General features: G+C 37.5%; 5 protein-coding genes across 9 annotated transcripts; 3 read left to right on the top strand and 2 right to left on the bottom strand.

The window, feature by feature from the left end:
• Positions 1-1,478: 1,478 nt before the first annotated feature.
• On the bottom strand, positions 1,479-6,914 carry LOC113690486 (putative BPI/LBP family protein At1g04970). 3 transcript variants are annotated; one of them, XM_072060396.1, is made up of 8 exons: positions 6,788-6,914; positions 6,373-6,575; positions 5,496-6,277; positions 4,796-4,935; positions 3,573-3,924; positions 3,120-3,368; positions 2,355-2,480; positions 1,479-1,874 (listed from the first exon to the last, which is right to left on the bottom strand). In XM_072060396.1, the coding sequence occupies exons 3-8, from the start codon at positions 5,907-5,909 to the stop codon at positions 1,680-1,682; spliced, it is 1,476 nt and encodes a 491-aa protein (XP_071916497.1). In that variant the 5' UTR covers positions 5,910-6,277; positions 6,373-6,575; positions 6,788-6,914; the 3' UTR covers positions 1,479-1,679. The 3 variants fall into 3 exon arrangements, with proteins under 3 accessions (XP_071916497.1, XP_071916496.1, XP_071916495.1); XM_072060395.1 differs by having other exon boundaries at positions 6,373-6,580; positions 6,769-6,909; XM_072060394.1 differs by having other exon boundaries at positions 6,769-6,906.
• Positions 6,915-7,178: 264 nt separating this feature from the next.
• LOC113690487 (eukaryotic translation initiation factor 1A-like) lies at positions 7,179-7,903 on the top strand. The gene has a single exon (XM_072060397.1). It carries the CDS (start codon positions 7,282-7,284, stop codon positions 7,720-7,722), a length of 441 nt encoding a protein of 146 aa, XP_071916498.1. The 5' UTR covers positions 7,179-7,281; the 3' UTR covers positions 7,723-7,903.
• Positions 7,904-8,080: 177 nt separating this feature from the next.
• LOC113688932 (serine/threonine-protein phosphatase PP-X isozyme 2) lies at positions 8,081-14,058 on the bottom strand. Of its 2 annotated transcripts, XM_027206758.2 has the most exons (8): positions 13,197-14,050; positions 10,620-10,772; positions 10,094-10,156; positions 9,901-9,986; positions 9,098-9,173; positions 8,745-9,013; positions 8,590-8,668; positions 8,081-8,481 (listed from the first exon to the last, which is right to left on the bottom strand). In XM_027206758.2, the coding sequence occupies exons 1-8, from the start codon at positions 13,335-13,337 to the stop codon at positions 8,431-8,433; spliced, it is 918 nt and encodes a 305-aa protein (XP_027062559.1). In that variant the 5' UTR covers positions 13,338-14,050; the 3' UTR covers positions 8,081-8,430. The 2 variants fall into 2 exon arrangements, 1 of the variants encoding a protein (XP_027062559.1); XR_003448150.2 differs by lacking the exons at positions 8,081-8,481; positions 8,590-8,668 and adding an exon at positions 9,574-9,647 and having other exon boundaries at positions 8,939-9,013; positions 13,197-14,058.
• Positions 14,059-16,796: 2,738 nt separating this feature from the next.
• Positions 16,797-20,832, top strand: LOC113690910 (syntaxin-52-like). The gene is made up of 6 exons (XM_027209035.2): positions 16,797-17,074; positions 17,797-18,015; positions 19,017-19,222; positions 19,347-19,447; positions 19,618-19,662; positions 20,560-20,832. Exons 2-6 carry the CDS (start codon positions 17,801-17,803, stop codon positions 20,689-20,691), a joined length of 699 nt encoding a protein of 232 aa, XP_027064836.1. The 5' UTR covers positions 16,797-17,074; positions 17,797-17,800; the 3' UTR covers positions 20,692-20,832.
• A 577-nt stretch (positions 20,833-21,409) lies between these two features.
• LOC113690314 (transcription initiation factor TFIID subunit 6-like) lies at positions 21,410-25,955 on the top strand. Of its 2 annotated transcripts, none has more exons than XM_027208160.2 (12): positions 21,410-21,671; positions 21,782-21,868; positions 22,127-22,228; positions 22,325-22,433; positions 23,219-23,313; positions 23,393-23,530; positions 23,612-23,707; positions 23,954-24,078; positions 24,575-24,707; positions 24,819-24,944; positions 25,117-25,225; positions 25,429-25,955. In XM_027208160.2, the coding sequence occupies exons 1-12, from the start codon at positions 21,546-21,548 to the stop codon at positions 25,806-25,808; spliced, it is 1,626 nt and encodes a 541-aa protein (XP_027063961.1). In that variant the 5' UTR covers positions 21,410-21,545; the 3' UTR covers positions 25,809-25,955. The 2 variants fall into 2 exon arrangements, with proteins under 2 accessions (XP_027063961.1, XP_027063962.1); XM_027208161.2 differs by having other exon boundaries at positions 22,127-22,213.
• Positions 25,956-25,973: the final 18 nt, after the last annotated feature.

Raw genomic sequence — 25,973 nt, forward strand, 5'->3', positions numbered from 1 at the left:
AATTCTTATCTAATTAAACAATCTAATATTTTCTATCCAATGATTTTCTATTTCTTGTTTCTCCCTTTTGAATGATTTTCACATCTTCCCCATGCTCCTCATATAATATATTTCATCTTTTATATTAATTTGATTTAAAAATAAATATTGTCATTTTCATACCTAACATTTTTAGCTGATTAAATTATAGGTTCTATTTCTTTTTTGGATGAAAAGATATTAGGGCAAATTTATCAAATTTAACTTGTTAAGCATTCAGTTATAAATGTTTATCAAACAGTATTAATAGGTTTAACATTAAAATTCAGACATTCAAATATTTCTTTTCAGTGCTTAAAATTCAGCAAATTAATTGTTTCAATATTCAGATTTCAGAATTCGGACTTCAGAATTTAGATTCAGTTTTATCAAACGGAACCCAAATCTTTGTTGGTTCTCGATTAGCTCCTAAAATTCATAAGTAAGGATGCTTAGTTTGTTTTTTCTTTTTCTTTTTTCAATATTAATATTATACTAGTTGGGATGGAAATAAATAGGTTTATTGTGACATTAAGAAAGATAAATAAGAAATCAAGGAAGAAAAATGCTTAAAGAAATATGAGTGCATCACTCTTATTTTTTTTTATCATAAATTGTCTTCTTTTTTTTTTTTTTTTTGTGTTACATGAATCCCTGATAGCTTCATGGTCATATGTGGTTTGCTTTGCAATGACACGCCTTTTTTAATAGTCTAATGCTCTCGTTCTCTTACCAAATAGATCCGTGACTTATTTACTGAAATTAGAGCGGTTTGAACTACATTACTATTACACACAAGGCGATATATCTTCAATACTTATAATTCCAGTCTCACAAAATACACACGTATTTATCAGCATATGATGATATTAGCCTCGACGTCGAGCACATTTTAATACACTTGCATCATAAATGATAATTGGTCAAACTGAAAATCAGAATTTAAAAACTTATCTGTCCGTAAATAAACTTGCTTCTACTCGAAAGTTACTGATACATTTTAGTTCTCCCATAATTACACTGAAAAAATGTGTCATCTTTCTTTCTTTTCATCAAAGAAAACACCTTTTCCATTTGTCCTTTACCAATACGTTTTGCTTTCCTAGTATCCTTTCCTTCTCACAGGTACAGTCAAAATATTGTAGACCTCTTGTCGGATCTAAATGCAGGGTAGCAACTAATTATTACTCTACAAGTCTGAAACTGAGAGGCAAAATGTGCATAGGATTCGGGCTACAATTGACTGGCCTTCCTCTTTAACATTAGGTTAACGAGATACCAACTTCGATCTCAGAAACAGCTCCCTGAGCTGAGTCATAAGCTTTGGGTGAATAAGACATGAGCTTTGACATCTAACCCACAAAAAATGGAATTGGAAATGTGATGGAAATGATGTCTGAGCTGATTTGATATCAGTCGTCAATACTCCGAAGATTTCAAGGAAGACATGCTCCGGGAAATGGCAGAAGAAAGAGCCAGCACTCCAGAAATTTATTTTCCATTTTCTTTTTTTTTTTTTAGGATGCACAGCATAACTTCATGTTACAAATACCACTGCCAAATGTCATCCCCCCAAACTACTGTACACATTGAGCAACCCCATCGAGTCTAAGCAAACTGAAATAAATTTCTACATCGCGATGCAGATCTAGTTAGTATTATTATACAAAGACTGTATGAGGTTGCGCTGTTTCAATGAATGCCACATCACTGCCAATGATGATCCTGGAATCAGTACAGAGCAGCTCAGTATTTTGAAGCTCAAAACCATGGAAAATTGGTATTGGAAATCCTTTGCTCAGCTTTAAATTGATATAAGGCAAGACGACAGTTCTCAGCAACGTCGAGATCACAGGCTGCATGGAGGAGCCAAAACTTGGTTAAATTAGACGCCATTACTGCAGTTTATCTGACTTATATAACAGTCCTTTCACAGCATATAAGAGGAGAGAAACATACACCAAATCAGTACACTGATTGTCAGTGTGAATCACAGGAACGCATGTAAAGCGCGACACTTTGTCATGTTAAAAATGGAAATCGATCACATCATTAACCATTTCTAAAATGTTGACTTGCTGGTATGAGACACACTTCTATCGGCTACACGAGACATCTTACCCTCACGTTCTGCACAAGGGCTATAACAATTTCCTTTCACAAATTTTGCTAATTAAAGTCTGCTGATTACGACTATTTCAGAAAGTTATAAATGAATCTGGATAGACATGCCTGATGCTTGTTAGGTTTTACTGCTGGAACTAGGATGATGTTATAAGCGCATCACAGCATTAGGAAACCAGTTGGAAGTTGGATGAGCGCTTGAATGGACATACCTGAACAAGATACATGTGGAGGTTACCAATTTTGCTCCAATCCTGGGACATAGTAAATTCATTTAACTTCACGCTGACAGCTAGAGCATTACGTGAGACTTCTGGATAAGCAGCAGCGCTAATTACCTGGCACGATAACGAAGCTATAATAAGGTCTGGAAGACAGTGCCAAATTTTGATGGATAAACACAAACAATAAAGTCTTAACTCGGGCAAAATAAACTGCCTTCTGCAAGTAAATCAACCCCTAGAATCATAAGTCCTATTAACTTGACCATTCCATTCCCGATGCTGTTAGGAAAATGAAGTCCCTTTTTCAAAAGATCACAGATGAATGATGTATCTAAAACAGCTGTGCGTCGTCACATTCCATCTAAATGGGTCGATCATCACAAAGGCCACCCGTATTTAAGTATCGAAGATATGGTATAATAATCCTCAAACAAACAGCTTCCACAATTCAAAACACTACCCGCATAATCAGACCTAGTCTGTCACAACAAAAGGTCACCCTCCCATCTTCCTCTTTCAGTCAGGAAATGCACGGTAATTAAACTGAAGCACGGTCCAATTACACAATCATGTGATCAAAATTTATGTCCACAACTACCCTTAAAAACATGGGAAAGCTTAGACAACTTAAGTTCAGAACGTGGGTCAGAGTATCCTTGTAAAAGAACACTAGCATCAACCAAACTCGGTCAACCTGAGAAGTGAAATGAGAAAGTTCACAAGATTTGGATGCAATGTCATCCAGAAGCTTACCACAGAAATACATGCAACCGGTACTACTTGACCATCGTCCAACACATCAATTATCACTTTTAAGGGGATTGTTGCATCAATCTGCTTCTCACCAATTTTTAATATTGGATTGGAATGCACAGAAATATTGAGGTTCAAGTCATCATTTGGGTATTGTTTGTAGAGCTGAGGAATAATGAACCTCCACTCAGCAGTGTTCATCAAATTCTGATCAGGTATATTGTCAACAATCCAATGCATTTTATTGGCCTGAACACGAAATTAAAATCATTAGACAGATGTCCAACAAAAAGGTAAGTTAACACCCCAATATTGTCTGGCAACTAATCAGAAGATATTATAAATAACAAGCTGATGCTAGCAATCAATAACCAACACAAAACATAGAACCAAAGGAATAGCTAACAGAAAGAAAGTGATCAGAGTTCATGAAACTTTTCTTTCAAGTCTTACTTCAAAGTAGACTGCAGATGCCGATTCGAGGACATTCTCATGCACTGAGATCCCCACCATCCTAGCTGGACCATTGCAGGAAAATGGAACTTCAACATTCTCACGCTGAAGTTTGGAAACTGCAGCTTCATCCTTGAGACTGAATAAACCATTGATTTCAAGTTCAAGAGAAGAGTTACTTAATTTTGGGTCACCGACGATGGTGACATTTAAAGCAGAAATATTGTTTACTGTAACTTCTTTCGGCAGAGATTGCAGAAAAGAATCAAGCTCTTGAATTGCACCTATTAATTTCTTCAAAACAGCATCTTCAACTGCAGATGCTATTTTATCTTCGAAAGCATCTACCAATCTTGAAAACAACAAAGGAATCAGTATAGGGATAGTTGGAAGCTCAAACAGAATAATGACAGGCAAAACGAAAGTCATGCAAAACCAATGAGGATGGTGTGTGTGTTAAGTAGCCTGATAATTTCATTAGATTAGTCTGTTGTATCAACACAAAGCAGTTCCAAGAAATACGATCAAAATAATGCTAACCATAGTAGCCCTATTAAGCTAAAGCAGCAGGTGTGTTCATAGGAAAGTCTGTTTATTCTTTACAAGCCCCCATCTCATCAGGAGTATAATAAGCCAAACATTAAATTGGATCACTATCATGATAAGATAGAGATTATAGTTCTAAGATGATTTTCTTCCATTATCGCCTAAGTGCATTGTGCCCACAATTATAAAATGTGTTTTTTCCTAGGAAACCTATATAGTAGGCTTTCTATCTCTGTTGACAACACCTCATGCCCCTCTCGCTGAAAGCAAGGGGATGGAGAACGATAATCAAAGAACATGAGGCAAATTTCCTTGAACTATGCTCATGGCTTTTCACTGGTTTCAATTGCAATGACGTGCTAAATTGCCCATCAAACTGATGGACTGATTTCCATCTTCTGTCAAAGAGACTTTGGATACCGGGCGAACTGTGAATCTTTAAAAATGGTAGAAGCAAATAATCAATATCAGGAAAAACTTCCTGATGTTGTGAAGCAAAATGAGATGATCAATTTCTCATTTGTCTGATGGAAGTGAAGCTACAACATTTCATTTAGTTTTAGGTCCAAATCACATTTTTGAATGACAGAAAAAATAACTTCAGGCATCCAGAAAAGGGGGAGAGAGAGAGAGAGAGAGAGGTTTCTTAAGTGGAAGGGCATCAAATGACTCTTTACCCTTGATATAGCCAGGACGCTCCACCAGCCAAATCAATGGATAGATCTTTCACATAGCAACCACAATCCACGAGTGACAGCTTAAGAGATCCTTGCTGATTCTTCAAATCAAGCAAAAGCCCAATTTCCATACCTTCAATCTTTGAAGACGTATCTTTCATCAATTCTCTTTGTAAAGACAAAAATTTAATAGGCAATCATGACTGTGCGATGTTATGAGAGCAAAGCAACACCGTATACATGGTATTTTGTAAGCAACTACATTAACTATACTGTTACATTTAGTTTTAGCTAGTTCCAGCTGAACTACTCAGCTGATGACAAAGAATGTCCGGACACGAGCACTAACATTGACATGTTTGCTAGCCCAGATGCTAATGCTTCCATAATGCATCAATTCTACATGATCTAAGTTCCTGAGAAGCCAGTGCAGGGAGGAACTGCACATCCTCACGCAAAAGGCTGAATGCTTTGGCAACAAACAATACAAAGGCATCAATTTTGCTAGTAATTGATGAACTGATAGGATTTAAGTAGTAAGCTCGCATAATTTGTTTTGCGATGCAAAGCATATTTACACTGCATCATCATTCACAAGCTTAATCCAAACAGTAACACGTATAAGAAAGCTCAATGGCATGTACATGAATTATAATTCAGAAGTATAGCAAGCAAAACTGAGACTTATTAGTGGTATCACCTGAACTTCTGCCTCCCCTTGATCCGAAATTGAGATTGGAAGCAACCAGGTGCTGTAGGAATACCCCCAGTGCATAGTCAAATTAGCGGTGGCGCCAGCAACATCAACAAGGATGCCAGTATCACCAGTTTTAACAGTTGAGGAAGTAACGTGAACCCTGTAGAGGGTAACATTCGAAACCTCCATGCTAACTGTACCAATCACTGGAATTTTGACAGTCTTCTCAATATTAGGCAGCTCAAGTGGAACCAAGGAAGTCTCGGCTTTTTCAATTAACAAATCTTTGACAAAGTCGAGACCTTTATCGGATATCTCATAAGATATGTACCCTTCACTAGATCCAACATAGGCCCAAGAAGAAATCATTAACCATAGCACTACCAATAATCCAGCTGAATCAACTGAATGTCCCATGAAGTAAAATTCAAACCAGGCAAACACCTCAATAAATGGAAACAAATTTGAATCCCACGTGAATAATTCAATTGGAGGATGAGAACGTGTGTGGGAGAGAATTGTACATTTAAACTTGAAAGCAACTCTCAGGTATGTTGGTCATGACTCGCAGGAGGAGTTAAATGCAAAAGGGGGTCTATGTTGATAAGACTTTTTTTGGAGTTTTCTATATTACTTCTGGTTCGGGAGCTGGCTGGAGCTTCATAAATCACGAGGTAAACGAGGAGGGATGAATCATCAGCAGAGGAGCACGCTTTTCAGCTCTAAGGGTGACCAGATTATGAAAACCGGTGGATATGAACAGAAAGAAGCGTCCAATGAGTAATCTGGGAAAACGTTGATAATCGGTCAAGAAATTGAGCAATAAATGTGAGTAAAATTAAAAGCTGAAGACTGGAGTACAGTAGTGGTACTAAATTACCATCATTCAATCTCTAGTTCTATTCTTCCAACTGCAATAAGCCTGCCACCGGTCCGGCGTCTGGGATGGGGATCCGTTTATTCGCTGCCTTCCTCTCTCTCAGTCGAGGCTCGGGAGAATTCAGAAGAGTTGTCCTGTGGAGTAGTAGCTGAGAATGGATCAGTTGCTGCTAATTACCGTACCTCATCCGACATCACTCACTCCTGTACTAAATTGGACAAAAATCAACTTGAGTGATATGCTAAGAAGCATTTAATGCTTGGGTGGACGTTCACAAAATTACTTCCACAAAACTTTTTTTGAATTGCGATTTGCAAACTTGTGGGTTGCCTAGAACAACCCTAATTTGCAAGGTTGGAATTGCGATTTTAATATGATTTCTTGTTGACAACTCACCAATCAATGGGTTACGTGCCATTTGAGAATTGAGAGAGCTCCCTTGCCACATTCATTAAATTTGGATTATAAAATGCATCATATTCAAATAATCTTCCATAGGCTACCAATAATGTCTGTCTGTCTTCTCTTGTTTTTTTTTTTTTGGGGGGTGGGGTTATTGAGTGATTTGTAGCTATAAATAAATCTCAGGCGCTACAGTTTGCAAAACTCACGTCCAATTTACCTTTCGGAACCATAGTACAGGAATTCATGGAATACCAAATTCCGTAAGGTACCCAAAATGATATTCCAAATGGAAGCCACGGAACCAAGAAGAGTCCTCCACCAAACACTTCATTCTTTTTCTTGAAAAAAAAAAAAAGAAAAGCCCCAATACTCTCTCTCCCTCATGGGCCTGGGTCGCTACTCGCAAGCCACAAAACATCCGAAAAAATAGCAAATTCCCCGCCCCCCGCCCGCTAAAGAAGAGCCCATTTGCACTTGCAGTTTTATGGTTTCACCTCATTCATCATGCCAAAAAACAAGGGCAAAGGGGGCAAGAACAGGAAGAGAGGAAAGAATGAGGCGGACGACGAGAAGCGAGAGCTGGTTTTCAAAGAAGACGGCCAAGAGTATGCCCAGGTTTTGCGCATGTTAGGTAATGGCCGCTGTGAAGCCATGTGCATTGACCAGAACAAGAGACTCTGTCACATTAGAGGGAAAATGCACAAGAAGGTCTGGATCACCACCGGCGACATTATCCTCGTTGGCCTCCGGGACTATCAGGACGACAAGGCTGATGTCATCCTCAAGTACATGCCCGATGAAGCCAGGCTCTTGAAGGCTTACGGTGAGCTGCCGGATAACGTCAGACTCAATGAGGGGATCGCTGGAGAGATGGATGATGATGATGACGGCCATGGTGATATTAGCTATCTTGAGTTCGGGGATGACGACATTGATCAGATTTAACTCTCAAGGCCAACGATAGTGATAAAGCCTGGACCAGAGCTTTTCTTTCATCCTGGACCATTTTTTGCTATTTTCAATGCCAAACTCGTTTGTTTTAAGCTCGTTTCTGCGCATATTCGGACGAGTCCAGACATGTTTCAGCATTAGGAGGAAATGCACGTACTCGGAGCCTGCATCACAATGTCCCACACTCAGTTTGCCTTTCTGCTCAAAAAATACTAACCGTCGTGTGCTAGCAGCTACCAAGATTTCTGAGACGTGAGAAATTGAGATATTTCGCTGCGCCAACGTGGCTGATGAAACGATCTCTTCACTAAAATAGCAAAAGCGAAAAATGGAGTTTTAACATCACACGCCGTCTTGAATCCGCTCATTTGCTTTGATCATCTCTCTCATTTCTCTTTTAAAGTGATCGTCTGTGATTTTTGTACGCAATGAAATATGTAACGACAAGCTATGCAACACACCAATTTCACAAATAAAAACAGGAGGTGAAAGAATGTGGAATCTTGAAGAAATGCAACCCAGTAACTTTAATTCATTGCAATAGTAAGAGCACCGTTTTTGCTGGTCATCCAAGGAGCTTCACCGCTACTGCTGTTGAGTCTGGTTGCTTGGAGCGTGACACGTAAGCCTCTTCAATCATACCATCATCTGCTTAACTAGGGTGTACAATTTGGCAAAAAATGAAAGCCCCCAAAACCAATTTCATAGGAAGTAGTCCGGTGGGGGTTTTCTTGCAGGAGCTCCTCTAGCTTCCTGCATTTTGCCATTATTATTCAATGCATGAGACAGAAGTGAAAAAGAAAGGAGGTGATAACACAGACAAAACACCAGCCCCATAGATGCATTAATTAAAGCACCGACCTGTGGAGCTGCTTCAAAAACACGGAACTCCTTGTTAAGATTCTCATCCAGTTCAAGAATTGCAGCTACATTCCCACATCTGTAACTCATCCGTGTAAATAGAAAAATCGAGTCCCAAGCAACCGAACTCAAGAATGCATGGTTACCCATTTTACCTGTAACAGTAATTTGGAGCCGACCACACGGTAACTATCTGATTGTTGAACATCCACTTGTAACCTTCCATCACTAACTGATGTGCGCGGCAGATATAGTCGATGTTATTTGAATGGTTGAATGAAGTGACAACACTGCCACCAAACAGGAAACCAGCACCACGAGGACTCAAACCCCAGCCATCAACAATGTCTTCTGGGTCAGACCAAAGGAGGTCACACATAGCACCATCATGAGGTACCTCTTGTTTCCTATCAATTGTCCTTATCTGACAAGTAGGTAGAACCACAGTGTGAACGACACACACACCACCCACATTTAGAAGCTAATAATTCAGGATGAAATTTTAAACCTGATCTAATGTGGAAATTGCTGGGGAAAGACCTCCATGGACAGAAAATATCTTGTTCTCGATGAGAGCCGACAGGCTGCGAAAATTTGTCACCAAAATTCAGAGCGCAAAATTTCATGCAAATCAAATCAATGGTATCGAGTGAATTTATAAGTAGCTAAAATTCTGATCACAAGAAATCTACTGCGTCGTCAAGTTTTATTACAAGGATGTCTCTTAATGTTTGGAATTACACAGTCTTCTTCTGGGAAGCCTTCTGAAAATATCAGGTCTTTCACAGAATCAGAATATCCATACAGCGAGCCCCCAATCTATCATCTTTGAAAAGATAATTTTAAAAAGGTACTATGAGATACAAGAAATTCAGTTGATAATGCCAGCAAGTTGTAATGATGTTAGTATTAGTTCACGAGGCTTGTTTAACATGTTATGATGTTATCTAACCCAAAAAGAGAGATCCATGTAATTTTCAAAACCTGCAGGGAGATTGGACCTCAAGACAAGTCAGTGAGATTTAACCAGATTATTTGAGCCATCAGATGTCATTCTCCTGAGAAGAGCAAACAACTAGTTCAACAGACAATATTTTTCCAAGCATTTCTCAGGATAAGCAGGATGTCACAATAAATCAGAGTGATCCTCAAAGAAAACCCTAGCTAGTTGTAGGGGCAAGTCAAGCAGTTCCGATGTCATGGATGATTAAGGATCATAATACAGGATATTGTTAGGTAAACACTTCTTGCAACTAGGCCGCTAAAAATCTATGGACAATTTTGTCAAGCAACAACTAGGAAGTAGCAAACCTCAAGTAATCAAATATATCAGTGCAGTATCTCCAAACATTGACAGAACCATATTTGCGCAGGCACTCATCATAGAATCCATAAACCTGGGTTTAAAAACAAGGTAAAATTAAAAAATAAAAAACTACAACATAAACAGGAAAAGTACAATTACATCTATGAATTTGAAAACCGTAAATCAAGATGAACTGACCTGTGTAATCTGCCGGCTCTCATGGTTCCCCCTTATTAGCGTTATTCGATCTGGATATCTTACCTGACATTTTCCCAACCACTAGTTGAAGAAACAGGTATACTAACGGATAAATGACTACGCAAAAATCTATAGAAATAGAGAAAGAAGCAAGCATAATGACTTGAAGTACGAAAAATCTATAGGAAGAGAAATGAAACCATCTTGGAAACATGCCCATAATTGCAATATACAGTGTTAGAGATCCAAGTGATTAGGTTGCTACCACCCAGGCTAAAGGAAAGATAAACATATGAACTTTCAACTTAAAACCATTTAAAGGCATGATAAATCTCAAACAAGTAAACTAGTAGATTGTCGATAGACTGTTACCTTAATGATGAAAGGTAGATAAAGGGAAAAAAATTCTAAGCTAATGAAATTCTAATGCCAGCTCCTCCCTCCCCAGAAAGCAAATCCTAGCCTGAAGGAGAGATGGTTAGGCACCATAGACATGTATACAATAATCTAAAGGGAATTTCATCACCTTTAAAGCTAGGAGGAGAAGAAATGTTTCAACTGAGTAAAACCCTCTATCAACAAAGTCACCAAGAAACAAGTAATTTGTTTTTGGGCAATCACCTCCCACTCTAAACAGCTCCTTCATGTCATAAAACTGCCCGTGAATATCACCACATATCTGCATTTGCCAAGGAAAGAATCATTAGTTAAAATTGCTATAATTAAAAGGACTTTCCACAGTACAAGACTAACAACTACTCAGCAAGACGTTAAAGAATGGCAAATGAATTCAATGATGGGCATCATCTTCCAAGTGCATTAAGTAGTCTATGGGAGAGGAACAATAAAAAAGGGTCATAAAAGCACTCAACCACTGAATAAAGCTTCAAAGAAAGTTGACCTGGTTCAGAATTTCAATTCCACTATGCATTAATTTCACTCCATAGGCAAATTGCCATAAATTAAAGATTAGGGTGTGAAGCAAAAACGGCCTTCCCCTAATTACATTTTAATGGAACTAGATTAAAGCATAGTCACCTTCTATTCATTTGATTTATATAAGAGGATAATTCCACGTCTACAGAGTGGTTGACAGAACTGTTTGAAAAAGAAGCAACCAATATTCAGAACATGAGGGGAAAAAACATAAAAGGGTCTAATGTCATTGAAGTATTTACTAGTATTTTCATCCAACTTTGTCAATGCGCGACACTCAGAAAGGCTACATCAAGGCAAGTGAAGCTTCACTGGCATGTCTAGTTAAAAGTCTTTCCAGGCAGCCAGGCTAGAGCTTCATTTTTCCAACCTTGACAACTCTTTCTGTTGTTCTTCAGAAGTCCATTTCATAACATTTCTCACAGTCAAAACCCAAAGTGTGTTCGATCAAACAGGGTTTCCCTTTTTAGCATGACTGTTTATTTGATTGGTTTCCTAGAAATGCCTCATACTTAGTCCTGATTTGACCTTTTGTTGTAGCTTTACAAAACTTCTTGGTGCAAACAATCTTCTAATGATTGGCATAGAGAATAGAGAACACAAAGGAAAGAGGAGGACAAGAAGCGAAAGGGGGATGTCATTATTTACTCTCAAATTTGTTAAGGGACCCATTTCCCCCCAAACCCTTTTGGGGTTTTGGCAACTGATTGAGCTACGCACATAGTAGTCTACCAAACACAATCTGTGGTACGAAACAATTCTGACACCCACTGAGGAGTGAAAAACCCACCAACAAAAGGGGCTGGCTTTCTGTGAGTCTGAAAGAAAAATGTGATTGATCAAGCAAGTTGTCCCTTTTTAGCATCACTTACTCCTCCATTGGTTTCCTAGCAATGGCTTGTACTTAGTCTTAGCCTGACCTTATGTTGTAGCTTTACATGTTGCAAACAATCTTTTCAGAGGAAGTCATTGGCCAAAGTACATACAAATCAAATTTCAACAAAAGAGACTTGGAAAGAACAGTTTAAATGAATGAACAACTCCTATGCCCCATATTGGCATCCTAAAAGCTATCCTATAGTAATCCTTGGCCAATAACTTCAGGATATCTCCTTCATTTGACACATCCAATTAAAAATTGAATCTACTTTCTGTAAAGCAGTTTCCAACATCCTTCCCGGATGATGTTATTTCATTATACATGCTTTCAATGTCTATAATTTCTCATTTTCCAGCGGCCTATAGGTCTTGTCTGCCCTACAAACAGTTTTAGAGACAAGTGGAATCCACAATGACCAGGAAATGACTACAATGTCAACAATAAGACGGCATCTATAGATATCTGTGATAGACATCTTCAAGATCTACCAAATCTAAGATGGAAAAAAATCCACATGGAATCAAAGCCTAATTACTTAATGAGCCCTAGAACGCTCAGTTAAACTAACTGCAAAAAGGAAATAGTTACACTATTCTCTGAAAGGAAATAATGCATAAGAGGCAAAACAAGGAAACTACAATGTAACCTTATTGTCTTTTTGAGTTTATTCGATTACAAAATGTCCACTCTTTCCATCTAAGTAGTAAAGAAACTTTGACAATACTGTCTCCTTTAAGAACCTCAACCTTAATTGCTTTTACAGAAACACCCATGCCTCAATGAAAACAAGCCCTTCTTTCCTTTGACCTATTAATTGTTTTTTTTATTTCTTTATGAGAAGCGAACCTGTTTCCGAAGCACCGATTTTACAATAGCCAGAATACTTGTACATTAAACATCAAGATTTGAAATTCTAAACCAGATTGTACCCAAACTACCATGTAAGTGACAAAAACCAAATATCATCACTCAGCTGCCATAAATTGTCCAGGACTGGAGTGTCCAGTATCAATCCAAAACCGTTAATTACACTATCATATTGCCAAACAACTACGGAATCTACTGGCTTAGGGGCCTCATATTCTCCAATGTAAAAGGAAAAAGAAACAAAAACACAACACATTTCTCAGGAGCTCCCAACCCAATCATCAATTGAAAAATAGGGAACCAGAATAGTTAAACTGCTGAGAAGAACTTCCGTGGGATCAAATATTGCCAAAATAGGATAACAGCAGCAATAAAAAAGCGCAGCAAGATAATTATTTGAGTGAGGGTTCTGGGACTCACGGTGACAGGGGCGTCTACTCTTTGAACATTGCTCTCTTCGACAAGAATTTCCATAGCCTTGAGACAAAGAGCTTTGACCTCCGACTCTTTAAGGGGTTCGCATCTTTTGAGCTGCTCTATTTGTCTGTCTAGGTCTGACATCTTCACTCCCTCGACGAATCCGGAATCGATTCGGGGGCTGGGCAGGCTCCCCTTCTTATATTTCTTCCCCAAAAAAGTTTCCTCTCAGTCGTGAAGGAAAAGGGGGGCAGAGAGCAGTGAGTCACCGGTGAGTCAAGCCAGTGAGTCGGCGAGTCAATCCCCACCCTGCATCTGCGAGTGGAGGTGGGGAATAGTTCGTTGTTTCTGGCCTCAGCTATTTTTTCATTTTTTCTCTTTTCCTTTCTTGTGGTCTCTCTCTCTCTCTCGCGTCTTCCGTTCTCTTTCTGAGGATTTGGGCTTGGGGGCTTAGAGGCATTCGCGATTCGCGCTGTTGCCCGCTTCTCTTTTGGTCTCTAATTTCGTTCTACCTCGCATTTTTTCTGTCCTCTTTTCAACTCTTCTTTTCTTAAGCACCAAACAAAAAATTAGCTAAACACGCCGGTCAAGCTCTACAGAACACTAGTCTATTGCGTAAAAGATTTTTAAATCCCGTGCAAATAACAGATAAGAGTAGATTATTTACTATTTCTTTCCTGTTGATGGTTGGAATCGGTGACAATTTGAGGTCTAGACAAAATTTTAAATTCTTTCCTCTTTGGAAAACTCAGGGAGCTCAAAAAAAAAACAAAACAAAGGGAGCTTGCTATTGCGACTAAAGAAGAGAAGAGAAGAGCAGAGAGGAAAGGAAACTGCGGCGGTGACTGCTGTACTACACATGCATGCCAAGCTTGAGAGCAAAAAGAGTCGAGCCAAATGAAATGGGAAAGCATTTTTCTTTGTAAATACTTCACTAGCAATTGAGTTGACAAATGTACCTATCTTAATTTTCATTATGTGAAGATGATTTCTTTATGGAAAATTTATGGGGTGGTATATTAAAATTTTTGTCCAGTCAGCTTTCAAAAACAGAATTTGGTGGATCTTCAAACATGGCAAATAACTAAGCTGAGCTTATCATACCCAAAACTAGTTCTTCAACAAAAGCAACAATAAGCATCTTCCACAATGTTGTATAAGCTATCAAGCTGTACACATGAGCAAAATGAAAATCTATTTGGGAATTTTTTTATAAAAAAAATCCTGCCAGTATTATGATCAATTGAATTCTTCCTATGTAATTGAACTATGGCAACCTAATCTATATCTTTCTATATGTATCTATATACTATAAAGCATGAAAAGGGCATTTGGTGTTAAAATTTTTTTACATCTTTTAATTTTTCAATTTTATCCTCACAAAAAATAAAGACTCATTGAAGATAGATATTTGAATTTTAATAACTACCACTTCAAATAATTTTTTTTTTCCAAAAAAGTTCCATTGATTCTCATAAATAACAACTTAATTTGCACACCCATAGGATGTGCTTTTCCCATTGGTCATATATAAAGCACACAATGGTATATTTTCTTGTAATATATCTTTTTTTTTATCCTTAAAACAAATATTAACTATTTATGCACTTACAGTATTTTTTTTTATATTGGCAACTATGAATGCATGACATATGTACATAATTTGAATTTTAAATTTAAATTTATATTATGTAGCATGATCTAAACTCACTGTTATAAAAAATATATATATGCTGATAGTGTATAAAAAAAAAACTTACCTTAAAAAAAAGGAAAAAATGGACCAATCATATTTAAACAATTATCTTCCTTTTTTAGTTTTACACTTTTAAATTGATGTTAATAGCTATCCATAATTGTAGATAACTACCAACTAACCAATCATCTTTACATTATACTTTTCAAAAAATTATCTAATAAAGTAACTTTCATATGATAAAATCAAAGGTAAATCTTTTATACACTGTCAGATTATATATTATCACCGTTGGATTCATAACACCTGTACAGAAGTTGGAGTTCAAATTCAAAATTTATATAATTGTCACTATATGTGTATGCATATGTGTCGTATGAAGCTTTTTCTTATATAAATTAATGAGTGTTTATTATTTACGCACACCTGTTCGTTAGTCACTAATATTGATATAAATGATGGGAAATGAGGCGTTAGGGATGGCAACGGGGCGGGGTTGGGGTGGGGAACCCCTCCCCCATCCCCCGCCCCCGCCTCATCCCCCGTCCTCCGCTCCCCCCATCCCGTTGCTCCCGCGGAGCTAATAAAAATTTATTATATAATTTTATTATGGTTAAATTTTAGCAAATAATCAAGTACTAAAATATCAACACATCATCAAATTATTATTTATTGTAATTTTACAATTGAAACTTATAAAAACAATCTAACAAAAATTATTTGAATACAATCCAACATGATAAAATAAATATAATTAAAGTAGTCAAGTTTTCACTTTTGGCACAAATACAACCACTAATTCATTATTGTGCTTGTGCTTTTTTTAAAGAAAAAAAATGTTATTGTATTAAGTGTAATTAGGGATTTAGTATAAATGTATTAGTAAATTTAGTATAACCAATTAATAATTTGTATTAGTACACATATATAATTATTAGTATAATTAATAATATCAATTATATTGTATATACTAATAGACATCTCCTAATCCTATTAATAGTTTAACACTTTTGCGCGAAACTTCCTCCGGAGCCTTTTTATTTAATTTTTTATAAGAAGTACTTGAATTCAAAATTTTCTACTTATAATTATTCCAATCTTTATTATCATATCCAATTCTCCCTGTCAATAGTATTTTTCAATTATATATTTGTCTTTGTAAAGTGTAAAATTAGCGTGACTACTTATATTTCCATTTTTTCCTCTTATCCATTACTAACAACGAACTCCCCCCTTAGTCTTCCGCATTAACTTTCAAATAAAGAAGGCTGTAATATCTTCGTCAAGTCATATGGCAAATAAAACCATAAAAATATACCAATTTTTAAATTTCTCCAACATTAGTAGTGAATCTAGTGATATGTATCAACTACTATAATTTCAAAAGGAGTTTTATGAAATTATCTCGTTCAAACTTATTATAAATAGGTTTTAAAGATAAATCAAGTTAATCTATTGAGATGCTTGGGTAAACGAAATAAACAAATTTTTAAGCACAGGAGAGGATAGGGGAACGGGGGCAATTAAACCAAAATCTCGAATCATTGAAGTTTCAATTTTAATTACTAAATCAATATCTCACCGAAGCTTTTTAATATCTTGCTCTGTTCAATGACGTAAAACCTTGTTGAAATAGGCAAATAAATTATTCAAACAGCTTGATAATAAAAAGACCCAATCCAACCTGACAAAAAATACAACCAAGTCTAATACAATTCGAACTATTTAACGAGACAAAAAATTAAAAGCCTGAATATCACACAGTGTTATATAATAAAGTTGAGCATCAATTAAGTTATTTTATATCCCAAAATCTGTAGAGGACAAAATTGGCAATTCGAACTAATTTTGCACTGGTAGGAAAGAATCCGCTCTGGCTACAAAACACCATAGTATAATAATAAAGTGGTGGGAAGACATGATGACAATTAAAATAGGAAGTATATAATTGTCTGAATGCGTGTGACGATGAAGACGACGAGGAGGCCGGACAATCATTGCCGGTGATTTTGGGCAGCGGGCGTCTTTGGCCCATCAGCCCCTTTAACTGCTCCCATCTCCCACGTTCAGAATTCTAAGTCAAACTAGCCTCATCAGCGACTCTATTTCTTAATATTTCTCTTTTTCTTCTTTCCCTTACCTCATCGCAGGGATTCAATTGAGATCGCCCATTTCTATTAAACAGGTAAATTAGATCAAATTCTTTAAAGTTTGTATTCTATTATCTTCTGTGTAATTACTATTGTCTTCTACGATTCCCGTTTTTGCTATCCCGCCTGGTTGACCTAATCTGATTTCTTTTGATTTTTTTCCCGATGACTGAAATTAAGCCGTATTTTATTATTTTTCATTAAATTGTTGTTTGATGATTCTTTTCACTTGCAGGAGTCGAATATTTTACAGGATGGATAATTTATTTATATATATATTTATTCTTTTGGGCTTTGGTAAATAAAGAAAGGCGTAACGGTTTTTATATATTTTTTTTAATTCCCAGTGCATACGAATTTTAGCTGCTGGTAATTGATCTTTGCTTACTCTTTACCTTATTTCCTTTTAGCTTGATACATGGATCGTGGGACCTAAGGATAATATATTGTTGTCTAGCTTGAGATCATTTTAAGGGTAACTAGTCACTTCATTGAACAGTTAGTGTTAATTTTGCTGGTCAGTGGTCTATTGTTATCTTTTCAGTGAGGTTGTGAATTTGGGGTTTGGGTTTGATAATGTCTGAGGTTTATCGAATTATAATGATGGTCCAGTATTTCTGGCTGACAAAAGTTGAAATTTTTTGGTTGTACACCTTTTAAAAGAAACATGTAATTGGAAAGGTTTCTGATTTTCTTTTGGCGGAATACCTAAGCATGTCGCCCTCTCATGATTATGTTATGAATGTGGTTTTTTCAGATCCATGGCGTCTTCTGGAGACCCGTGGGTGAAGGAGTACAATGAAGCGGTCAAACTTGCTGATGACATAACTAACATGATTTCAGAGAGGAATTCATTGCCTGCAACAGGGCCAGAGGCCCAGCGTCATGCATCTGCCATACGAAGGAAAATCACGATATTGTCCACTAGACTTGAGAGCCTACAATCTCTTCTCTCAAGGCTTCCTGGAAAGCAGCTGTAAGTTTCTTGTATAAGTTGTCTCCTTTTATGTGGATATTGGTATTAGACAAGTTTCAGTATCATGAGCTCTGTAGTTTACAATTAACAATCTGCTCTGGAGAAGCTAGTTTGTAGCGCTTGTTGCATATATTCCATTTGAAGAGGGCATATGGAATGATGGTAATTCATGATTAGCGTGTCAGTGTTTGAAGTGCTGGAGGTGATGAGCATATCTTGGTTGTGTCCTCTGGGATTGGCTATGATTTTCTACTTGTGAAGAGCTTTTTGTTGTTGATTTGCTCCATTGCTGGGGAGGTTGTACAAATTCCTAGTGTCCTACCAATTTAACACAAGATGTAATAGTTGTAGATGACAGAGATATCTGTCAACATGGCTCAAAATTGTTAGGAAAAGGTTGTCTTAATATCTGCCATCTTTGTTTTTTGGTCTTTGTGTCACAATGGTTCAGGTCATAATTTCTTAGTTGGAAATTTAATTTCCTTTGTGAAACTAACTTCGCAGAGCTTAGCAGCTCTGCACATTCTACTTGGCTCGGAAGCCTCCTATCCATGCTGATTAAGTTCATGCCAAAAGACAAAGTATCCTGACAGTGATAGATATTTTTTTCTTTTAGTAGTTTAAGAATGCTGTAGCCATGTCAATTTAGATAACCTGAAATTTAAAGAATACTCTGCAATTCAACTCGGATAACCAAGAACATCTGGATGAATAGCAAAATCTGTCAATACGAGAGAGTGCTGTGAATAAATGGAAATGCTAGTTCTCTAGCTGCTTGACTTTTGAGAAAATGCAAAACTTACTGAGTTGTGGGCATTCAGTGAAAGAAATACAGTGGCTGTACCCAAGACCTAGCTTAGCTGGTAGGGACATTAGCCAAGTGACTGTGAGGTCCTAGGTTCGACTTTTTAAGGTTTGAAGTCTCCCTTTGGATATTAAAAAAAGGAAATCCAGTGGCTGTTTTCTTCGAGTGTTTGACAAATGTGCCTTTTGGTTTGCAGGACAGAGAAAGAAATGAATCGCCGCAAAGACATGCTTGCAAATTTGAGATCAAAAGTAAACCAGATGGCCTCCACATTGAACATGTCAAACTTTGCCAATAGGGACAGCTTGCTTGGGCCTGAGATTAAGCCTGTTGATGCCATGACCAGAGCAAAAGGTCTTGACAACTATGGTGTTGTTGGTCTTCAACGACAAGTCATGAAAGGCACGTTCTTTTACGTTTGTCAAAATGAGACATCCTTTTTCCCTCCTTCCCCCCAACACATGCACAGAAAGTGTTTGGATATAGGCTTTCTCACCATCATGGGCTACTTCATTGGTTTCAACAGAGCAAGATGAGGGCCTGGAGAAGTTGGAGGAGACAGTTATAAGCACCAAACACATTGCATTGGCAGTCAATGAAGAACTTGATCTACACACTAGACTAATTGTATGCATTTTGTTATTTCTGATTCATTTTTATAGGCCTAAGTTATTGCAAACCATTGGTAGATCAATTCTTTCTTTTTTTCTTTCTGTCATCTTCTAAATACAGAATTGATTGAACTGAGGTTACAAGCTTCATGCATTTCTTTGGACTAATTTAGTCATCCTTTGTAGGATAACCTGGACGAACATGTGGATGTCACTGATTCCCGCTTACAGGTAGAGACTCCTGAAATTCCTGGCTTAGAACAAGTTTGTTGACATGCTGCAAAAGCAGACTCATTGATGGGGGAGCGCGTTTTGTATTATTAGGCGCATGCATATGATAAAGTGCATAACTGCATATTCATTTGCTAAGATATTTCCGTGGAATTCTGAAATAATGTTGTGTGCATGTCAACTTTCTTTGGTGGAACTTGATGCAGAAAGTAAGACTTCCCCCTGGTTTACATTTGAATTTTGGGATCGATTAGAAAGCACCGGAGAGTGATAAAAAAAAAAAAACAAAATTTATGGGAAAATGTTCATTTACCTTTAGAAGTCAAGGTTTGCTGAACTAGAATTTCTTCACGAAAGCTTTGCAGTCTTTGTGAGAGTTAATATATGCTGACATAATAGTTTTATTTGTTATTCTTTGGAAATGGTTGATATAAAGTTGGAGGAATTAAGATCGTAGGGGTCCGAGTTAGCTTTGGCTACTGATGGTCAAATATAGAAGAAAATCAGACGAGATAAATGTAGCTAGCTGTAAACTAATTAATTTTGGTTCCCTGGGCGTCAAGGTTGGTCGAGAATGGTAGCCACTGTTGGTGTAGACTGTAGACATGGATTAAAATCTCATCTAAGATTTCCTGAAATAAGGTTTACATCTTTTGCTAGTCCCCTTTTTGTGATTGTTATTCATGTTTCGCCGAGACTTGTCTGATTATATCTGGATTATTTCCTCTGTGCGAAGAAACTGCATCGCATCGCATGATGGGAACGATCTTGGTCTGGGATTATTGTGCTTAATTGCTTTCCGGAGCCAAGAGATTTATGTAATTGAATTTGATTTTGTGTATGTCTTTATAACCCTTTTTTTTTTTTTTGGGGGTTGTAAATCATGTCTGAAAACAGCGAGTGCAGAAGCGGCTTGCAATTTTGAACAAAAAAACCAAGGGTGGTTGCTCCTGCATGTGCCTGCTCTTATCCGTCATCGGCATTGTGGTTCTGGTTGCTGTAATATATCTACTGGTTAAATATTTGTAAAACATAAAAATAAAAAAAAAAAAAGAATGAAAACGGAAGATGCATTTCTTTGCATTTGTGTGTCTTGGAAAGGTGACTCAAAAAAGTGTGAATCAACTTTTAATTTTTCGTTGTAAAACGCATTTGGATGTTCCGGTAGTATTTTTTTTTTTTTTTTGTGCGACAAGTTGAGAATGCAATTTGTTTTCTACCCTCGAAACGAAGCCCGGTGCGCTTGCCGCTTTTCTTTGACGTTAATTAAATTTTCTTTGCCGACTCTTTTGTTTTGCGGGCAAGAAAGGAAATGGACGTTATTAGAACTTTCATTATATCAGTTTTCATTTTAATTATACAATTTTCACTTACTTATTATTAGATTTTATACATGAAAGAATAAATGATGGTAGTGTAGATAACAAAAAAATGGAACTCAAATAACAATTTTTTTTTTGGCAATAAACCCTCAATCCCATTTTCAATAATATAAAGGACAATTAGCGGGACTGGAAGGGAACTTTATTTGCCACATTAGAGCTTTGACGGAACGAAGGTACTAATTGTCTTTCCTTAGATACCAAATGGGGGAACGGAAGCACGAGCGAGATAAAAAAAAAAAAAATGCAGCGTACAGCCAGTGGACGTCGTCGTTTCGTATACAGCGTTGACATGTTCTCTCTACCCTCTCTGCTTCTTCTCATCACAGCTATAAAAGCCCCCCAAGGAATCGGAGAATCTGGCGACAAAAATTTCTTAAAAAGAAAGAAAACTGAAGAGAGAGTTACGTGCAGTGAAGCTCTAGTAGTAGCGGTAGCCGTAGCGGTAATTCTTTAATGTAAATAAAATTGTAAGATTTTCAAGAAAACAGGGCTACAACGATGAGCACAGTGCCGCAGGAGTCAATTGAAGTAATTTCACAAAGCTTAGGAATCAATAATTTAGCCCCGGAAGTCTTGCCTGGTCTCGCTTCCGATGTGGAGTTCCACGTCCGCGAGATTATGCAGGTGATATCTAATTACATCTTACTCCAATCAATCTCGAAATTTTGCTCAATCATTACTTTGAAATTGAAAATTTTCCATATATATATATATATATTGGTGGGAATTTACAGGAGGCTATCAAATGCATGCGCCATTCCAAAAGAACTACTTTGACTTCTGAAGATGTGGACAGTGCCCTTGGCTTACGAAATGTTGAGGTATCTATCTTAATTTATTTTTACATGACAGATATATATATATATATATATATATATATATATGCTCGTATCTTTCTGGGATTAGCTGAATGCATAAATTATGCGAAGTGGAATAAGATTCTTCTGGGTTGAGCTAAATGAAACTGCTTGCGAAGAATAAGTCTAGTTTGCCTGTTGGAAAGTTGAAAAGTTTTTTTTTTTTTTTTTCCCATTTTGGTTGTGGGTTTTGCAAGTTGAATAATGTGGGTTCTGTATCAGCCTATACATGGGTTTGCTTCAGGAGATCCATTGCGGTTTAAAAAAGCTGCTGGGCACAACAATTTGTATTACATTCGTGACAAAGATGTTGAATTCAAAGATGTAAGTAGTGACGAGTCCCCTCCCCCCCCTTTCCCCTTGTCCTGTTTTATGGTTCGAATCGGTTGTTCAATTACTAAAATTTGGTTGACTTATTAGGTAATTGATGCTCCTTTACCGAAAGCGCCATTAGACACCACACTTGTTGCTCATTGGTTAGCTATCGAAGGAGTTCAACCCGCTATTCCAGAGAATGCAACTCTTGAAGGTGTCTAACTTGACTTATTTGCCTACATTAACTAACATACATTCCGTGATAAAATTGTAGATGCGGCTTCTTTTTTCTTCTAGATGCATTGTATTTGTCTCTGCAAGCTGCTTTAGCCTGCACTTAACATTTGAGGTGAGAAAAACAGAAGGGAAAATTATGTCGTAGTATTTTGAATTCAGTGTCCGACTAAGCTGAATTCAGGCACTGTGAAAGCTCAATGGTTCATAAACTGAAAACCAGCTCATGTCAACAATTGGTTGCGTAGTCAAATTACAGAAGGAAGAATGCACTTGAGTACTGCATGTAACTATAAAAAGAAGACATTTGTAATCATCTGCTGCATATGTCTGGTCCTGGAGATGCAATAAGAAGTAACGGAAATGGTGGTTGTCAGATTAACTTCAGGTCTTAAATTTCTTGAACACAGGAATAGATCAGAGAGAACAAGGGAATTTCTCTTGCATTTGACATGCTGAGAGGAGAGGATGGATCAGATATATATGTGCTTGCATGCAGAGTCTAGAGGTATAGGTAGGATGGTGTGAAACTAGTAGAAAACTAGTAGAGGGGTTTGGTGAGTAAGGAGTATAGGGTCCGAAAAGTTCCATGAAGGTCACTAGCCTCAGACCAATGTCTGGCTTCATGGTTTCTTTTTTTGTTTTTGGTTACCAAAATTTGACACTGTGCTCTGTTGATGACTCAGTGAACTTTTTTCTTTCAATTCAAAAGAATTTAGTCATGTTTACGTGGATTCTCAAATTCCTCTTTTGTTGCACTTGCAGTGCAATCTGACAACAGAAAGGCTGAGTACAGAGAAGACGGTGTTTCTGTTGATGTTAAATTACCTGTGAAGCATGTATTGTCTCGTGAACTGCAGGTATTGTCAATGATTTTCGCTGTTTGGCTTCTTTTGTAAGCTTGAAATTTTATGAATCTGTTTTTGGGTGCTGTTGCAGCTTTACTTTGAGAAAATTACTGAGCTTACTGTAAGTAGATCTAGCTCCATTCTCTTTAAAGAGGCACTAGTGAGCTTGGCAACTGACTCAGGGCTGCACCCTTTAGTTCCTTACTTTGCATATTTTATTGCTGACGAGGTAATTCTTACTCAATGGTCATGTGGTTCATCTAACACTGCAACTGGCTTTTTTGGATAATAGTATTCTCAATGATATCAGGTTTCCAGGAATTTAAATAATTCTTATCAACTTATTGGTTTGATGCGGCTTGTCTGGAGCCTTCTGCAGAATCCTCATATCCACATTGAGCCATATGTAAGTAGGACAGTCTATGGCTGCTAAAGCTTGATGTACTTAGGGTTAAAAGTTAATGTTGATTGAACTGTTTTTCACATATCAAGGAAAAATTGCCTTGTAGTGGTGAGGGTCTTGGCTTAATACTCCTACCTCCAACTTATACCTCAATGATGTTTGTAGATTTCTCCTTGATTTAATAAATTGACTTGTCTTGCACATAAAGTGTTTCCTCATCAATTGTGCTTCTGCGTTTATGCATTTCAGCTGCACCAATTAATGCCATCTGTAATGACATGTCTAGTGGCAAAAAAGTTGGGGAATAAATTTTCAGATAATCACTGGGAGCTGAGAAACTTCACTGCTGACCTGGTTGCCTTAATATGCAAGAGGTGATTCTTCTCTTTATTGGCTTACACTATTGTGTCTGTATGAGTGAAATGAAGGTACAGGTGTATGCTTGATATCTAATTATCTAATTGAGAACTTTCCCTTTCAGATGCACAATTTTGGCTAGATAGATCTCCATTCTAGTTTTCTTTTATTTTATTGTTATTTTTATTTTATAATCATAATATAGTTCCAAACAGCAACTTGTGGAACCACAGAATGGTGAATGAGACTTTAATACTCACTAGTACCATGTACCTTATGAAGTTTTAGCTCTGTTTGCAGGTAACTTTGTAGTGTATGAGACATGCTAGGATCTGCATTAGTTAGGATTCAGTTTTTCATTGTGTCGATTGTGTGTATAGCTTGATCTACCTCTCTCCAACATGCTTTGTGGCTGCCTGTTCTTGAATGGTCCCCTGGAGCACATGCGAAATTTTTTTTTTTTTTTTTTAACTTAAAGACACTTTTTAGTGCCTTGAAAGTTAAGTCTTGCAGGTATGGTCACGTTTATCACAATCTCCAGCCACGGGTGACAAGGACATTGGTTCACACCTTCTTAGATCCGACAAAAGCACTGCCTCAACATTTTGGTGCAATTCAAGGGTTGGCAGCCCTAGGACCTAGTGTGGTAGAACGTTGTTATTGCATCCTCTTATCCTTCTTTGATTATGTGTCAGTATTATGCAAGTACCATCTATGTGGTGCTGGCAAATTGTTGATGCTTCATGGCTTTGGTTAGGTCCGTTTGCTTGTGCTACCCAACCTTGAGCCCTATTTGCGACTTTTAGAGCCAGAAATGCTGCTGGAAAAGCAAAAGAATGGGATGAGCAGGCTGGAAGCCTGGCATGTCTATGGAGCTTTAATAGTAAGGTTTTCATCCATTGAGTTTTAATTTGCTGCTGGCATGAGGTTTAGTTTCATACTAGAATTGCAAAGGCAGGGTCCACTGGCAGATGTCCCAAATTTAGTTATATAATATATACTGGTTCAAGTTTCAGTACAATTGCTGCCAACTGACCAGGCTCTGAACTTCACAGCGTGCAGTTGGTCTGTGCATGTACAATCGGCTTAAAAAGCTTCCTACCCTTCTGCCGCCTCTCCGTGCCATGTCAAGGAGCAACCCAAAAGTCATCACTAAAATTCCAAGTGAGGACTAGGTTTTTACTTTCTTCCATTTTGGTATTTTTAGAACAGAGATAGCAAACACATACTTAGTTTTACTTGATCTGTGTATAAGCTAGATAGCTAGAGGGGTGTTACTTCTGTTCATTCTCTAAACAAAAGTCATAATTGAGGTATTGTTAATTATTTATGATCATTATCATACGTTTCCTTTTAAACGTGGCCAGGTAAACGTAAAGCTACTGTGGACAACATGATGCAGCAGCCACCACTTAAAAAATTGGCAACCAATGGTCCAATGGGTTCTTTGACGGCAAACTCAGTGCCGGTAGACATGTCAGGCACTAGTGGTGGATATGCTGCAAATATTCAGGTTGCGGATTCTAGTTTTCCGTCAATCTCAAAAACTTTCTCGAATGAAAATGTCCGAGGAATCAGTGCAAGAAGGGATGGGGTTGCTAGTCAAGGGTATAAATCATCAGCTGTTCTTCAACAGGCTTGGAAGGAGGAATTTGACACTGGAAACTTGTTGCCTCTATTGTACGAGTATTTTGGAGAAAGCATGTTAAATTTTGTACCCACACCTGAACTCTCCCTCCTCTTGTGATCTCTAAGCAGTGGTTGTGAGGGGATTGATTACAGGTCTTACTGTTGTTTTAGAGGATATTGGGGACGGGACCTGCTCCTAGCTAGCTGTTAGTTGATATATCCCCTTGAAAGTGCTTTATTCTAGTGCTGAGCAATATTTCCACAATGATGCTTTGAAAACCCG

Source organism: Coffea arabica, chromosome 7e (genome assembly GCF_036785885.1).
Source record: "Coffea arabica cultivar ET-39 chromosome 7e, Coffea Arabica ET-39 HiFi, whole genome shotgun sequence".
In the NCBI taxonomy this organism is placed as follows: Eukaryota; Viridiplantae; Streptophyta; class Magnoliopsida; order Gentianales; family Rubiaceae; genus Coffea; species Coffea arabica.